This window comes from Chlorocebus sabaeus, chromosome 6, assembly GCF_047675955.1.
Source record: "Chlorocebus sabaeus isolate Y175 chromosome 6, mChlSab1.0.hap1, whole genome shotgun sequence".
NCBI lineage: Eukaryota > Metazoa > Chordata > Mammalia > Primates > Cercopithecidae > Chlorocebus > Chlorocebus sabaeus.
Genome location: NC_132909.1, coordinates 7,761,526 through 7,777,516, shown reverse-complemented (window position 1 = coordinate 7,777,516; position 15,991 = coordinate 7,761,526). Strand labels below are relative to the sequence as shown.

The 15,991-nt window shown below is 59.2% G+C and overlaps 1 protein-coding gene across 7 annotated transcripts; it reads right to left on the bottom strand.

Moving 5' to 3' along the window:
• KCNC3 (potassium voltage-gated channel subfamily C member 3) lies at positions 1-14,946 on the bottom strand. Of its 7 annotated transcripts, none has more exons than XM_073016150.1 (5): positions 14,077-14,946; positions 8,830-9,937; positions 6,115-6,665; positions 1,889-1,948; positions 722-849 (listed from the first exon to the last, which is right to left on the bottom strand). In XM_073016150.1, the coding sequence occupies exons 1-5, from the start codon at positions 14,944-14,946 to the stop codon at positions 826-828; spliced, it is 2,613 nt and encodes an 870-aa protein (XP_072872251.1). In that variant the 3' UTR covers positions 722-825. The 7 variants fall into 7 exon arrangements, with proteins under 7 accessions (XP_072872254.1, XP_072872251.1, XP_037847905.1 ...); XM_037991977.2 differs by having other exon boundaries at positions 794-849; positions 6,474-6,665; XM_037991976.2 differs by lacking the exon at positions 722-849 and having other exon boundaries at positions 1,841-1,948; positions 6,115-6,240; positions 6,474-6,665.
• Between the last annotated feature and the right edge of the window lie 1,045 nt (positions 14,947-15,991).

Below are 15,991 nucleotides of genomic sequence, written 5' to 3'. Positions count from 1 at the left end.
GGGAAGGGGTGGATGAGAGGGTGAAATTCACCAGAGGAATCCTCCTAAAAGCTGAGGGAGCAGGTCCGAAGCCCGCCCCGCCCTCCCACCATCTGAGCTCAACTTCGATTTGGGGCTTGGGTAACTGTTCCTCCTTCCCCTACATTGTTTCTAGTTTCTGGTTTGTTTTCTCCTAATCAACACACAGGGTTGGTTGTCCTCCGGGGGTGAAGGTTGGGAAGGCTGGAGACCTTAAAGGCCAGCCCAACCCCTGGGAGGTGCCAGCCCCCTTCCCAGACTGCCTGCCCCTCAAACCGGCGCATGCGGCCCCTGGCGGCTTATTGCTGAGGTGGACTTTGGAGTGGGGGCTCCAGGTTAGGGAAGGCATGCAGTGTGTGGGGGGAGGTGCCCCAAGATGTAACTGGCATAATTTGGACTTATTTACACAAGTTGATGGGAGGGGGGATGTCCTATGGCTCGTGGAGACCTGAGAAGGCTTTTTTTTTGCGGGGGGAAGAGTTGGGGGGACGGGCTGTGGCCCCTCTCTCCATCCTGGGGGCCCAGGTTGGGGGTGAGGGGCCCGGGGGTGTCTGCTGGCATCGTCATCTCGGTTGCATATTATTAATGACTTTTTGATTTTTTTAAAAAAACCCTTTTCCCCACCCCCCACCCCCAGCTCCTTTGACCTTCTTCCTGGTCACCCCCGAGTCCCCCCACAGGGGGGAGGGGAGCGCTAGAGGATGGAGGGCAGGGTCGGGGGAGCGCGGCGGGCGGCCCGGGGAGAGCCAGGGGGGGTGGCAAGGGGCGCGAGGCGCAGGGACACCCCGCTCAGGCCCGCGATGCTGCTCAGGCTGCGGGATTTCTCGTAACCTGGGGGGGTGGGGAGGTGTGCAGAAACAGGGGGGGAGCACGAAGATGAGGGTGCAGGGAAGGGTCCGATAGAGAGACCCAAGGCAGGGAGAAAGAGAGAGAGAGAGAGAGAAATGGAAGGAGAGGACAAGAGATACCCAGAGAGACAAAGAAGGCAAGAGAGACAGAGACAGGCAGACACAGAGACACAAAGGACGGATGGCAAGAGACAAGAGATGGACAGAGATGGACCAAGGAGATGGAGAGAGAAAGTGAACAAATCGGGGAGTCAGTCAACATCGATGAGAAAGGTGGAGACATCGGGGAGGGGGGAGAGACTCCGGATTAGGAGGCAGGTTGGTGCCCACAGAGCCTCCCCCGCCCCATTCCCACCACAGTCCGCCCCCTTCCCCCCTCCATTGGTCCCCTCATCTCAGGCAAAAGGCTGGGGGCAGCGAGGCGGGATGGTGGGCGGCAGGGGCGTGGGGAGGGGCTGGGTGGAATGCACGTGGGAGCAGCCAGCGGAGAGGGCAGGGAACGGTGCGGCCGCTGTGGCAGGGCTGGGGGCTGACCTAGTTGTAAGGAAAGAGGGCAGGCAGGGGGTGGGGTCTGCGAGGGGGCTGAGTGGAGCGAAGCTGGCAGTGCCCTTGGGGAATCAGATGAGAACTCCTGGAGCCAGGAGCAGTGGGGGGGATGGGGGGAGGGAGGCTCCTCCAGAAGATTCTAAGGACGAGGGGGAGCGCTGGGAGCGGTGCTGGGGAGAGGGACATCTTTAAAAGGTCCAAGAAGGCTCTGGGCTTCTGACGGGTGCGGGAAGGCCCTCACGGGCGACTCACAGCTAATGGGACTCAAGATCCAGCAGCAGTGTGTGCGGCTTCTACAAAGCCTGGGTCTGCCTGCAGGGTTCTGCAGCCCGGCAGGGAGTTCTGTGGCTTTTCCAGGCAATGCTAAGGGGGCTGTCTGGGCAAAGGTGTCTTGACCATAGCAGAGAGGGATTGGGGGTAGATTTGAAGCCCGGTGTCTTGGGGACACCCCCTCCCAGCCATTCCCAATTGCTAACCTGGGGGGAAGGGAAAGGGGGGGACCGAGGGTCTCGCGAGGTCTCAGGCGGTGACAAGAGCTGGGGACAGAAATACACAGAGTCACGGGGGTGGAGAGAGGATGGCCAGGGGAAACCCCCCAACACAGCCTCACTGTTGGGGGGACGGAGAAACGCCGCCGGGATCTCTTCCTCCTCTCTGGTGTTTTCCGGGGGAGGGGAGCAGTGAAATGGGGGGGGCGGCTGAGACATCAAATATGAAAGGAGCTTCCGGGGTGGCTAGGGGAGGGGAGGGGGAAGGATGGGAGGAGGGAGAGTGCTGGGGAGGAGTGGGAGCCAGTGATCAGGTGAGGGCAGACGTAGGAGGGAGGAGCATGGTGGAGGACAAGCCTGGAGGGAAGGAGGTCTTGGGAGGGCTGTAGGGGACAATTACAGAGGGAAGAAGCCTGGCGCGGTGGCTCACACCTGTAATCCCAGCACTTTGGGAGGCCAAAGCAGGCGGATCACTTGAGTCCAGGAGTTCGAGACCAGCCTGGCCAACAAAACCCCATCCCTTCTAAAAACACAAAAGTTAGCCGGGCATGGTGGCAGGCACCTGTAATTCCAGCTACTCTGGAGGCTGATGCAGGAGAATCACTTGAACCCAGGAAGCAGAGGCTGCAGTGAGCCAAGATTGCGCCACTGCACTCCAGCCTGGGCGACAGAGCGAGACCCCATTTCAAAAAAAAAAAACAAAAAGGTTGTGAAGGAAAGGTTGTGGTGGGAGAGACTCTTGGGGGAAGGAGCATGGGGGACAATAGGTCAAAGGGGTATTGTGGGAGGGAGGGTTGTGGGGCTGAAGGACAGCAAGGAAAAGGCTTCGAGAGGGCTGGAGGGGGAAGGATCCAGGGCACCAGGGGTAGAGGCTTCAGCCAACCCCATCAGCTCCAGCCATGATTTGAGTTCAATGAATGGATTTTGGCATCATAGGCAAGAGAAGCAGGAACCTCCCCCACCCAGCCACCCCCACCCCAATCCTCCCTCCCTCACCCATAGGCCCACACCCTCCCCACACCCCCTCCCCCACAATCCCACAGGGGCCCCTCCAGACCTGGGGGTGGGGAACAAAGGGAGGTAAAGGACTGGGAGTGGGTGCAAGCAGGGGGAGGAGTTAGATAGGAGCAGGGAGGGGAGTGGGGGGGGTAATGAGATGGAAATGGACAATGATGGGGGGTGGGGTTGCAAAAAGGAGAGGTGGGGGGTATGGAACAAGAGGAACCAGACAGTCCCCACTCTGGACTAGGAGTCTGGAAGCCTGGGGTCTCAGCCCTTGTGCTCTGTGGCCTGGGGTGGTGGGTTGGTCTTGGCCTTCCCTCTGTGAAACACAGGGGTTTAGGTGAGGCCCCCCAAGTTCCCCTACGGCATCGCCTTAGGCTGTGGACAGGGATTCTTTAGGATGTGTCTCTGCATTTCTAACGAAGATTCCATAGACAGTTGTTGAATGAACAGGTGATGAATCACATACCTTCAGACGGCTTCCCTTCCCATCTAAGATAAAATCCCGCCTCCTCACCATGGCGGAACACCCGTCCTGATCTTTCTCCCTGGACTCCAGCAGCCCTCTCCCGTCGGCCGCTGGGATCAGCCTCACTGTGCTCCTTGCTGTCCCTTGAACAAGCAGAGCTCATCCTCCACCCCCTCCCGCGGGGAAGCTCAGGGTCTGTGCACTTGCTGTTCCTTCTGCCTGCCTGGCCCTTTTCACCCTCCAGGTTCTGTCACCTCCTCAAAAAGTCCTTTGCAGAACTCCTTTTCTTCCCCAGAGACAGGGTCTTACTCTGTACCCCCAGGCTGGAGCACCATGGCACAACCATGGCTCAATGCAGCCTCCCAGACTCCTGGGCTCTGACAATCCTCCCACCTCAGCCTCCCAAGTAGCTGGGTCCAAAGGCATGCACCACCACACCTAAGTGTTTTGTTTTTGAGGAAATGGTCTTGCTGTGTTGCCCAGGCCGGGCTCAAATTCCTGGGCTCAAACAATACTCCCACGTTGGCCTCCCAAAGTGCTGGGGTTATAGGCGGCAGCCACTGTGCCCTGCTACACCTCCTTAACTGAAGTGGCCAGAGTAATAGTCTTGTTCTTTTATCTTTATCTTAATTGTTTCTTTTCTTTTCTTTTCTTTTCTTTTTTTTTTTTTGAGAGGGAGTCTCACTCTGTCTGTAGCCCGGACTGGAGTGCAGTGGCATGATCTTGGCTCACTGCAACCTCTACCTCCCTGGTTCAAGTGATTCTCCTGCCTCAGCCTCCTGAGAAGCTGGGACTACAGGCCTGCACCACCACGCCCGGTTAATTTTTGTACTTTTAGTAGAGATGGGGTTTCACCATGTTGACCAGGCTGGTCTCGAACTCCTGACCTCAAGTGATCCACTCTCCTCGGCCTCCCAAAGTGCTGGGATTACAGACGTGAGCCACCCCACCCAGCCTTAATTGTTTATGTTCTGCTTCCTCCTATGAGGGGCTGGAAACTTTTCCTATAAAAGGCCACATAGTAAATCTCTTTGGCATGGGGGCTGTATAGTCTCTGTCCCAATTATTCCACTCTGCTGTCGTAGCTTCACATGGTTGTGTTCCAATAAAGCTTTATTTACAAAAACAGATGGCTGAAAGATCCGGCCCTCAGGCTGGAGTGAGTTTGCTGACCCCTTACAATCTAGAGATTGTAAACTGTGATGGCAGATTCATGCTTTGTGTAATCCCAAATCTGTAGTGCCTGCAACTGTGTTCTCAAGAATCAGTTGTGGCCATGGGTGGTGGCTCACACCTGTAATCTTAGCCCTTTGGGAGGCCAAGGCAGGAGGATTGCTTGAGCCCAGGAGTTCAAGACCAACCTGGCCAACATAGCAAGACCCCATTGCTTGAATCCAAGAGGGAGAGGTTGCAGTGAGCCGAGATTGCACCATTGCACTCCAGCCTGGGTGACAGAGCAAGACACGCTCAAAAAAAAAAAAAAAAAAAAAAAAAAAAAAAAAAAAAAAGAATCAGTTGCTGAAACAGTGAATGAATGGATTGAATACATGAATGAAAGGAGCTAGGAGTTGGCTCGAGTTGTTATGAGGATTAAATAATATATGTTAAATTCCTAGCATGTGGTGATGCTAGGAACTTGGCGATGTTTGCTGAATGATTCCTCTACTAAATAGCACCACCCTCTATCCCCCTTACTTCTGCATGGCTGGCAGCCCCCAGCCTATCCCTTCTGATTCCGGACCCCTGACTCTCTCTGCCTCGTCCCTTCCTCTCCATCCTCACAGCCTTGGCCCCAGCTCAGGCTTCCACCTGTCACCTCAGCCTCCTCTCCAGCCTCCTGACTTCCAGCCTCCCACCTCCAGTCCATCCTCACAAGACCCCAGAGCTGCCCCTTCCAGCTCACCTGCCTCCTCCCCAGGCCCCTAGACAAGGCTGCAGCCTCTCAGCCTGGCGCCTGCCTCATGTCTACCTGAGAATCCTCCCTCCAGGGTCTAGTCTCCTAGGTTCTGTCCTGCAGTTCCCTCCAACCATTCCTGTCGACGGGATTGCTTCCTCTGCATGTGGCCAGAACTGCTGCTCAACCTTAAGGCCCCTTTGCAGATACCGAGTCTTCCCTGATGCCCGGCCCCACCCCCGGGAGTTTCTAGTGTTCCTGTTACTGTCTGTGCTCCCTCCATTTTAGCACATATCGCCTCAAACCGTGACTTTCTAGGTCTGCGTCTGCCTCCTGCTCCAAAGCGGAAGCTCCTGGGGGCATGGATTTTGTTCATGGTTGAACTCCCCATGCCCAGTACCTAGGACGCGTGGGTGCTGTCTAAGCGCTGGCTGAATTCACAGAGCCATGGACGGATAGCTAAGCCTTTCTCTCCCCATTCTGTACCCAGAAGTGTTCTGGGTATGCCCCCCACCCCCCCGTTTTCCTGATTGAATTAAAAAAAAAAAAAAAACCTGGGGCCAAGGAGGGAGGCAGAGATGGTGATGGGGGTGAGGAGGGGGTCAGTCGTGAGGGTAGGTGCGGTATGGGAGGCAGGGTTGGGTTAGTTCAGGGGTTAGTGAGGAGCAGGGTGAGTCCTGGGTAGGTGGGTGTGGGGTCAGTGTCAGGAGCTGGGGGTTAACTGGGTGCAGCTGCTTGCAGTGAGGGGCCGGAGTCTCGGTCAGTGGGGGCTGGATGTGCTCAGAGGGGTTAGTCGGGCAGGAGTGGGGAGTCTGGGGGTCGGGGGATCAGAGGGTGGGGGTTACTTACCCCGGGGGAGGGGGTTCGTCCACTAGGGGGATATCCAGGCCGCGGCGTTGGCGTTGAGGTCGGGCAAGAAGCTTGGGGGGCCTGGCTTACGCCAGTCTTGGGGGGGCAGTGGGGGAGCACCAGTGGCTGGGGGTAGGGGAGAGGCCAGAGGGTTGGGGGGATGGACATGGAATAGACAGGTGAAGGGTCAGTGGTGAGGAAACTTGGGGCGGGGGGTACAGGGAAGATCTGGGATGGAGGCGGTTTGGGGTCAAGGGAAGGGAAGTCCAGCGCCTCCTCCCCCCATCCCCCTCTCCTCCCTCCCCTGGGCAGGGGAGAGAGAGGGAGGGTCCCAGGGGGCCAGTGGGGGGACACCTCACCTTTTCGGATGGAGCCGTCAGGGGAAGGGGCATAGTCGGTGAGAAGGAAGCAGGCTCGATCCCGGCTGTAGCGGCCACGGCTTCCAGGAGTGATGGGGCTCTTGTCTTCCGGGGACATGGCGGGCTGGTCAATGGCTGGGCAGTCCTCGTGGGCAAGTGCAGCTGCTGCCGGATCCCCATTGGGGCGAGGATCTGCACGCCGAGGGGGTCAGACAGAAACAAAGGAGAGTGTGAGGTGCGGTGGACACGTCGTGGGGCGAGATGTCTGCGCGGAGCAGATGCTGGGAGCACCGGAGGATGTTTGGCACTGGAAGTGGAGATTCAAGGGCAGGGTGATGGGAAGGAGTGGCCAGGAGGGTGGCAGGGGGCACAGCTGGGAGAGGGTGCCAAGGTGTGGCTGGGGGGTGATCATAGGGGAGGGTGTTGAGTGCTGGGAAGGACAACTGCAGTCGGGAAGGGTGGTCTGGACAGGGAGCTGGACAGATTCTGGTGGTGTAGGGAGGTGTTGAGAGCTGGGGTGTGGTGGTGGTGCCAGGTGTGGGGTGCCAGGAAGGGCAGGACTGGGGTGGGGTGCTGTTTAAAGATATGGTCTGGAGCTGGGCACAGTGACTCATGCCTATAATCCCAGCACTTTGTGAGGCTGAGGAGGGAGAATTGCTTGAGGCCATGAGTTTGAGACCAGCCCTGGCAACATAGCAAAACCCCATCTCTACAAAAAATAGAAAAATTAGCTGGGTATAGTAGTACACGCCTATAGTCCCAGCTACTCTGGAGGCTGAGGCAGGAGGATCACTGGAACCTGGGAGATCAGCCTGCCGTGAGCCATGATAGTTTCACTGCTTCAGCCTGGGTGATAGAGTGAGACCCTGTCTCCAAAAAAGATAAAAGATGCCAGGCGTGGTGGCATCATCTGTAATCCTAGCACTTTGGGAGGCCGAGGTGGGTAGATCACTTAAGGTTAGGAGTTCGAGACCATCCTGGCCAACATGGTGAAACCCCGTCTCTATTAAAAATACAAAAATTAGCCAGGCACAGTGGCGGGCGCCTGTATTCCCAGCTACTCCGGAGGCTGAGGTAGGTGAATCACTTGAACCCGGGAGGCGGAGGTTGCAGTGAGCCACGATGTTGCCACTGCACTCCAGCCTGGGAGACAGAGTGAGACCTTGTCTTGGAAAAAGAAAAAAAAAAAAAAAAGAGATGGTTGTGGATGAAGCAAGCTTGGTGTTGGGGAGATGAGGCAGTGCTGAGGGGTGGTTGGCTGGAGCGAACTTCGGGGGGCTTGGCTGGGGTAGGGGTAGGGGTGGAGGGATGACTGGAGAAGATGTGGCAGGCTAGGAAGTGGCTGTTTAGGGAGCAGTGCTGGGCTCTGGGAAGGGCACCAAGGGGAAGGGCTGGGGAAGGTGAGAGATGGGAGGTGGGACGTGGGGGTCCCCTAGGCTCTGACTCCGGCTATTTTTAATTGGTGTGAAACTGGGTCAGCGGCTGAGGGAGCAAGATGGGGGCCAGGTGGCCCAGCTCCCTTTCTTGACCTACTTAAGGCGGGGCGATGCAGCGGGAGCCGCCAGCCTCTCCTTCCTCCCAAACTCCCAAGCCACTGCCTCTGAGGCATAGACACCCCCTGGGGGAGGAACACACACAGAACCACAGGGAACTTTCTTCTCCCTCATCTCTTCCTCTGAGCAGCACCTCTCTGGATCGCTCTCCGGGACTCTCCCAGGCTGCCAGCAGCAAAGCTGACTGACCAGGCCCTGGTTTCCATTCTGCCCTGGGGGCTGTGCCCTGGCCTGACTCTCTGTTTTGAAGTCTGTCCGCCTCTTGAGCTTGCTGTCATTAGAACCCAAACTCTGCCGCTGACCGCCCCCACCTCCGCCCAAAATCTACATCCCATCTCTTTCTCTGGTCTCCATGACAATGTTTCGGTTTCTGACTCTCCGTCTCAAACCATATCGGCTTCAGTCTCTCTTCCCTCAGGGCTGTCTCCCGAATGCTCAGATGCTGCCACCATCCCTGGGGTTCTGCCTTGGGTCTGCCTGTGGTTCACGTGAGACCCTCTCTCTGAGCCCCTCTCCTCCGGGTCCCTCTCTCTGTACAGCGGAGAGTACACTCTGACACTGCCTCTGCCTCGCCAGCCCCTCTGAATACCTTGCAAATCTGTTTCTCCTCAAAACTCTTTCACATGAAACCTATGTCTCTGTGTGATTATCTGTGCCTCCTTGGCCTGAGCTCCTGCTGTTGGCTTTTTTCTCCCTCACCTCTTTGATGCCAACCACCCCAGGCTCTCTGAACCCCGGCAGCTACCTCCCCAGTCCTCCCCGGGTCTCCACCTGTGTCCCCGACCCCTGACGCCCAGGCTCACCTGCCCGGTTGATCTCAATCACCTCCTCCTGAGCCAACGGGCAAGGCTCACCGGGGGCCGGCAGAGGAGGCAGCCCCATGATCCCCAGCCCACCCGCTCCCCCCCTGAGCAGCCCGGGGTGCGTGTGGGGCCCCGCTGGGTAGGCCCCGGCCACAGTCACCCCCATGGAGGGTGGGGTGATGGGTGGCGGCGGGCTGATGCCCCCGCTGCCATGGTGCGGGTGGGGCGGGGGTGGCGGGGGTGGGTCAGGCTTGCAGTAGTTGGGTGAGCCTGGTTGCGGGGGCCGGGGGATGTGTTTGTTCTTCTTCTTGGGCAGCTTCTGCTTGGCCATGGCCAGCGAATAGTACATGCCAAAGTTGTTGACAATGACGGGCACGGGCATGGCGATGGTCAGCACCCCCGCCAGGGCACACAGTGCCCCAACCAGCATCCCCGACCATGTCTTGGGGTACATGTCTCCATAGCCCAGGGTCGTCATGGTGACCACGGCCCACCAGAAGCCAATGGGGATGTTCTTGAAGTAGGTGTGGTTGGAGCCCAGGATGTCATCGGGGTCAGCGCCGATGCGCTCAGCGTAGTAAATCATGGTGGCGAAGATGAGCACCCCTAGGGCCAGGAAGATGATGAGCAGCAGGAACTCGTTGGTGCTGGCGCGGAGCGTGTGTCCCAGCACCCGCAGTCCCACGAAGTGCCGGGTCAGCTTGAAGATGCGCAGGATGCGGACGAAGCGGACCACACGCAGGAAGCCCAGCACGTCTTTGGCGGCCTTGGAGCTGAGGCCCGAGAGGCCCACCTCGAGATAGAAGGGCAGGATGGCCACACAGTCAATGATGTTGAGGCTGCTTTTAAGAAACTCCACCTTGTCTGGGCAGAAGGTGATGCGCATGAGGAACTCGAAGGTGAACCAGACCACGCACACCCCCTCCACGTAGGTCAGGAAGGGCTCCGTCTCCACCTCCACATTGGTGATGTTCTCCGGAGGTGCCCCGGGGATCGGGGAGGCCTGGGTCACCGTCTTGTTGCTGATATGGATGAAGCCCTCATGGGTTTCCAGGCAGAAGGTGGTGATGGAGATGAGGATGAAGAAGAGGGAGGCGAAGGCCACATACTGCAGGGCAGGGAGGGAGAGAGAGGAAGAGGTGACCTAGGCATCGGGTTGGCCATAACATCCAGAAGACCCTTCCAGTGCCCCCTTCCCCAGCCTCCTGGGCCCAAACTCTGGGCAAAATCCAGGTGTCTCAGCCCTGTGGCTCCATCACTTCCAGGATCCCATTCTCCCCTCTAAAGCTAGCAAAAGGGGAGAGAAAGGAACAGAGGCAGTTGGAGACGAGCTGGCCCCAGCAGACGCAGCAGATGGGCAGCTTCTTTCCTTGGAAACATTTCTGGCCCCTTGCTGTTTCCTAGACCACCTCCCCCCACCCTCCTGTTCCCTGTGTCCTATTTCAAGGCTCCCCAGCAGGGTCCATGGATTCTGCTGTAGGACGGGAGCCACAGGGCCTAAGATCACACATCCTGTGTGTCTCGGAGGCTTTAGGGTTCAGCTTGGCACTGAGCAGAGGGGAAGGGGAAAAGGTGGGCAGGGAGGCAGAATCATGAGGTAGTTAAGAGTCAGAGAGCCTGGATATGAATCTGGCTTTTAACCTGTCAAAACTGGGCATGGAGATTGAGCTTTCTGAACCAGAAGTTTGTAGTGGGATTGCTGTGAGGATTAAATTAGATGAGTGTACGAAGGACTTGGCTCCAAACACAGTGCTTGGAGCAGTGCCTGGAACACAGTAAGAAGACCTGAGCTGTTGTTAGGGTAGGCAGGCAGCAGTTAGTTGGGGGGCAAGGTCGAGGCCTCACGCAGAGAGGACAGGGCAGGGGTGGTGCCACAGAGGGGAGCTGGGGGTCAGGGCCCTTAAGGGAGAAGGGGTTGAAGGGTTAAGCCTGCAAAAATGGAAGAAGAGATAAAAAAGGAGAGTCAGGCAGGGTTTAGGGCCCTGCAGAGGAAGGGAGAGTCATTGGCCTGGACATTGTGGGAGAAGGCAGAGCCAGGGCCAAAGAGAAGTTAGGGCATTTGCCAAAGGGGCAGAGAATGAGGGGTGAAGGGTCCTGAGCCATTTCAAGATGGGAGATAACCAGAGTCCTGCTACATAGTGATGTGGGTTTTGATGAAGGCCTAGAAGAGGAGGGAGTGGGGTGAGCGTCTCGGAGAAGGAAAGCAATGGGCCAGGCCCCTAGAGATGTCATGGGCTTTATCAGATACGCAGAGGGGTGGGAGGGGAGAGGAGTGCATTGGAGAGGGAAGGAAGACAGGTGTTATAGTAAAGAGAGGGTTTTAATCCTGTCGGTAGTGGAGGAGGGAGGGCATGGGGAGTTTTGCTTCTAATCAGGGGCACAGAGCCCAGGGAGGCTACTGTCGGACCACAGAGAGGACCTTGGACTTTGGGGTGGGCCAAGGGCCAGCACTGTGCACCCCACTCCCTCTGTGCACCCCACTTCCTCCACAGGGGTTGGACTCTGGGCTTGACTTCACTGAGGTGCAGAGCTGGGAAGTAGGGGGTGGAGAGTTTCAGGGCCACAGAGAGGACCTTGGACGTTGGGGTGGGCTGGGGGCCGGCGCAGATCCTCTCTGCACTCCCCCCACCCCCACCTTCGCTTCTCTGCAGTGGTTTAAGAGGCCAGAGGCCTCCGCAAAGCGCATGCCTGGTTCCTCCCCGCCCCCTCCGAGCCGGGCGCTCGGCGCTAGCTGCAGCACCGCAGTGGGGGCGGGCCGGCCGGGCCGGGGGGCGGGGCGCACAGCGGCCAGTACCGCGGACAGCTCCCCCGCCGCAGTGCGCAGCCGCAGCAGCTCGGGGCCGTCTTAACCCGTTCCGGGCCGGAGCCTAGTATTCAACGCGCAGCCGCAGTGTTGCTGCTTTCCGGTGGGAGGCCGCGGGCCAGGAGTCTAATTAACTCCTTCCCTTCTAGGGCACAGGAAAAGGTGGGCACCCGCCGCAGTGCGCAGCTGCAGAGGCTGGACGGCGTCGGGCTGGTTTAACCCCTTACTCCAGGGTGTGTCAAAAGCAGAAGGGGTAGGAGGGCCTGGAGTCTCTGTAAAAAGGAAAGGAGTGATTACGAGGAAGGGGGCGGGGGCAGGGGGCTGTAGGGTTGGACCCTCCACTTTGCTTTGGCCTCAGCTCCCAACTCATGCCATCTCACTGGGAGGCTGGAAAGGGCTCGGCACACTGTGGACACCCAAAACACATTTGTGGAGTAAATGAGTATCTCCCGTAGCTGTCCTGAACACCTAGCCTGACCATCACAGAAGAACTCTACCTTCATCCCGCCCCTCACCTCAGCACCCTTCAATGGGGTCACAGGAGAGAAGGGCGCCCCAGGCCATGGGGGAAGGAGCCGCTCAGTGTCTTGAGGGGGCATCTAGGGCCATGTCCCTTCTGCACCTCCTCTTCCCCACCTCCCCCCATCCAACCCCAAATCTCACCAACTCAGCGCTTTCTGGGGACCAAACTTTATGCGGTGGCTCCAGGCGCCCCCCCCTCCCCCGGCGCAAATGCGGCACTGCGGCTCCGCGTCCTTCCAGGCTCAGGACGCGGCACGGTGGGGGGAGGGGGTCAAGACCTGCTCCTCTGGGTGTTTGGGTCCCCAGGAGCCCCAGAGGGGGTCCTGGGATCGCTCTTATTTCCCCCATTTCCAATTGCTCCCATTTTGCACTGCCCCCCTTTTCCAACACATTCTCCCTCTGGGGTCCCCCGGACAGGGAGGAAGTTAGGAGGAGGAAGAGGTTCAGGAGAGAACCCAGGGGGAGGGTAGTCATTTAGCCTAGGAAGTATATGGATGCTTGAGGAAAGTTTTCTGGGAGTGTTGGAGACAACTTTAGGGAAAATCTGTAATTTGGAGAGAAAGAAGGCTCTTTGGTTCACTTCGATGGAGAGGGACAGACTGAGGGGCTAGGTTCTGGGTTTTGCACAGGTGGGGTTCGAGAAAGGAAGAGGGCAGGTGGAAGGAATCCCAGGGCAAGGTAGAAATAATTGTAAGCTATTTTGAGATGAAAGTTTTAGGGCTGATGACTTGAGGGGCGTCCTAGGGTTTTAGGTTAGAAAAAGTTCTAGAGCAGCAGGGAAAGTCACTTAGACTAGGAAAGGGGCCGTGGGGGCTTTGGATGGGGGGAGTCCGAGGGACAGAGAGTGTACTGTGCAGTTAAAATGATGGAGAGGAGAAGCTGCGAGGATCTATGGAGGAGGAAGAACAATCCTGGAGGACATGTGAGGGTTCTGGAGAGGAAAGGCATATGATGGGGGCATGGGATGCTTCTGGAGACACTGAGGAGGAGTGTGAAAGTCTTGGGGGAAGTCTGGAGCTTTATGGAGAAAGTCCTTGGGATGGGAGTTGGCGTGGAGGGTTGAAGAGTGTTGAACACAGAGTGAACACAGAGGCAGCCCGGAGGTTCCAGCGGAGAAGATGCCCCAAGACTCAGTATTGCAGTGAGGGGAAGGTGAAAATGTCCAGGCAAGAACAAGTGAAGGTTCAGAGGGGTCCGGAATGCTGTGAGATTGGGGGGGGGGGGAGTTTTCTGAGACTTTGAGAGCAGAAGATGCCGCAGGAAGTGGGTGGAAAAAATCATCAGGAGATTCAAACTTGGAGAGAGCGGTCTTCTGGGAGAGGGGCCACGGGGTGAATCAGGGAGGTGCCGGGAGAGACTGAGAGTTGAAGAGGGTGCCCTAGAGAGTCGGGAGAAGGGTGGGGAAGTGGGGGACAGTGTTCACAGGGCTTAGGAGAATATGAGGGCTGAGAAGGGATGTCTTCTAAGGGCTTGGGGAAGGTCCAAGAAACCGAGGGCTGGACGGTGACCAAGAGTAGTGAGAAGAGATTTGCAGGGGCCCAGGAGACATGAGGGTTGGGGAGGGTCTCGGAGGAGCCCAGGAAAGGTGGGGACCGGGTTGTTCAGAGAAGCACGGGGGATTCACGGTCTGGAGGAAGTGTCTAAGGGTCTAGGCTGGTCTTGGCGGCGGGGCGGGGTGGGGGGGCATTGGAGGGGTCTGGAAGAGCCTGAAGGTTGGAGATCCGTCTTTGGAGGATCTGGGGGATGGCTGCGAGAGGGGGGTGTGTTCGGAGGAGCCCAGGAGACTCGACTGAGGAAGAGGCTTCCAGGAGGCTGAGAAGCCTGGAGAGACCTGGCGGGGTGGAGCCGGGGCGCTCCTGGGAGACTGAGGGCGCCTAGAGAGGCGGGGGTGGGGTAGATGGGGGCCCCGAGAGCGCGCTCACCCTGGCAGCCCGCGACGAGTAGGGGTCCTCGAAGAGCGCCCACACGCGGGGCTGCCAGCGGCGCCACCACGTGCCGCCCGCGCCGCCCGCGCCCCCTGGCGGCCCCCCGGCGCCGCCGCCCGCGTCCTGGAAGCAGAGGCGCTTGAGCTCGCCGCCCGCTCCGTCCAGGCCGCCGCCGCCCGCGCCCGCCTCATCGTCCAGGCCTCCGTCGTGGGCGCCCGCGGCGTTGGCGGCGTTGGCGGCGCCCGCTGGGTCGGGCGCCTCGAAGGAGTCGAGCGCCTCCTCGGCGTCGCGGTGCTGCCGGTAGGTCATCCAGCAGCAGGCCTCCACGTCGGTCTCGTCGATGCCCCAGAAGCCGAGCTCCTCCTCAAACAGGGGCCCGCACACGTCGGCCGGGCAGTGCAGCTTGCCGGTGCGGTAGTAGTTGAGCACGTACGCGAAGACTCCCGGGTGCCGGTCAAAGAAGAACTCGTCGGCGCCCGGGTCGTAGTCGAAGCGTGCCGCCGCCTCGGGCTCCGTCAGGCCGGCCAGCCGCGTCCCCGGCAGGGTGCGCAGCGTCGAGCGGTACGTCTCATGGCGCACGCCGCCCACGTTGATCACGATCTTGCCGCTGTCGCCACCGCCGCCGCCGTGCCGCCCCATGGCCGCCGCCGGCAGCCCGGGGCATGGCTCGGCGCGCCGGCCCCCGGGCCCGCGGGGTGCCGGGGGGCCCGCCGGGGACGCGGCGGGGCCGGGCTGCGCAGGCTGCTGCTGCTGCGGCGGCAGCAGTGGCGGCGGCGGGGACTCGGGCGGCTGCGGCGGTGGCGCCGGCTGCTGCTTGCTGGCCCCCTGGCGCCCGCGGAAGGACGAGACGCAGACTGAGCTCAGCATTGGACGGGGGGCGGGGCGAGAGGGGCGGGGACGCAGGGGGCGGGGACGCAGAGGGAGAGACTGACGGGATTGGGTGGGAGGAGGAGCAAGGTGACGGGGGCGTTGCTTAGGGGAGACAAACCAAACTGATTGGCCTGGGGGAGGTGGGGCGGGGCTGTGGCCGGGAGGAGTGGGGCGGGCACTCTAACGAAACCCAGCTGGACGAGGCCGGGTCGCCAATGAGACACAGCGATTGGCTCTTTCTTAGAGAGCAGGGCGGAGGGGCGGGGCGGGGCGTCAAAGGAGGCGGGACCGGTTACTACTGATTGTGTTCGGCTGCACTGGGAGCTAGGGGAAGGCGGGGCTAGATATGACAGAGAGACCTGATTGAACTGAAAAAAGTGCGGGCGGGCTAGACGGAGGAGGGGACACGTCCAAGCTATTTAAAGATGCCCGACTGGCCTGGAGGGGCGGGGCCACCATGAGAGAGGCCGTCCTGATTGGGCTGAGGAAGGGGCGGAGAGAAACAAAAGAGATCGCACGCCCTCACCTAAAACACTGTTAGGCAGGACCTGGTGAGGAGGCGCATTGCTTGCAAGAGACAGGGCCGCAAAAAGTAGAAACAGTCCAGATGACACTGCACTGGGGCGGGAGCTAGAGATGGAGGACTTTCCCGCGCAAGGGGAAGAAAGGGGACACAGGGAGGGAAACAGAGACTTAGACTCGGTGTGATAGGCGTGGAGACTTGAGAGGCCTGGAAACCCGAGAGGACCTAGACAGGCCCAAGGGAGAGGGCGGGTAAAGAGGGGGCGGGGCTGAGGCTCCAAGGTGGACCTGGTTAGTCGGGGCTGGGCCGGGAGAATGAGTGTCCGGATGGATGAGGAAGGTGAGTGGGGTCGACAAGTAGAAAACGTCTTGAGGCGGGGCGCAGTGGCTTACGCCTGTAATCCCAGCACTTTGCGAGGCTGAGGTGGGTGGATCATTTGAGGTCAGGAGTTCGAGACCAGCCTGGCCAAAATGGCGGAACCCCCACCTCTACAAAAAATACAAAAATTAGTCGGGCGTG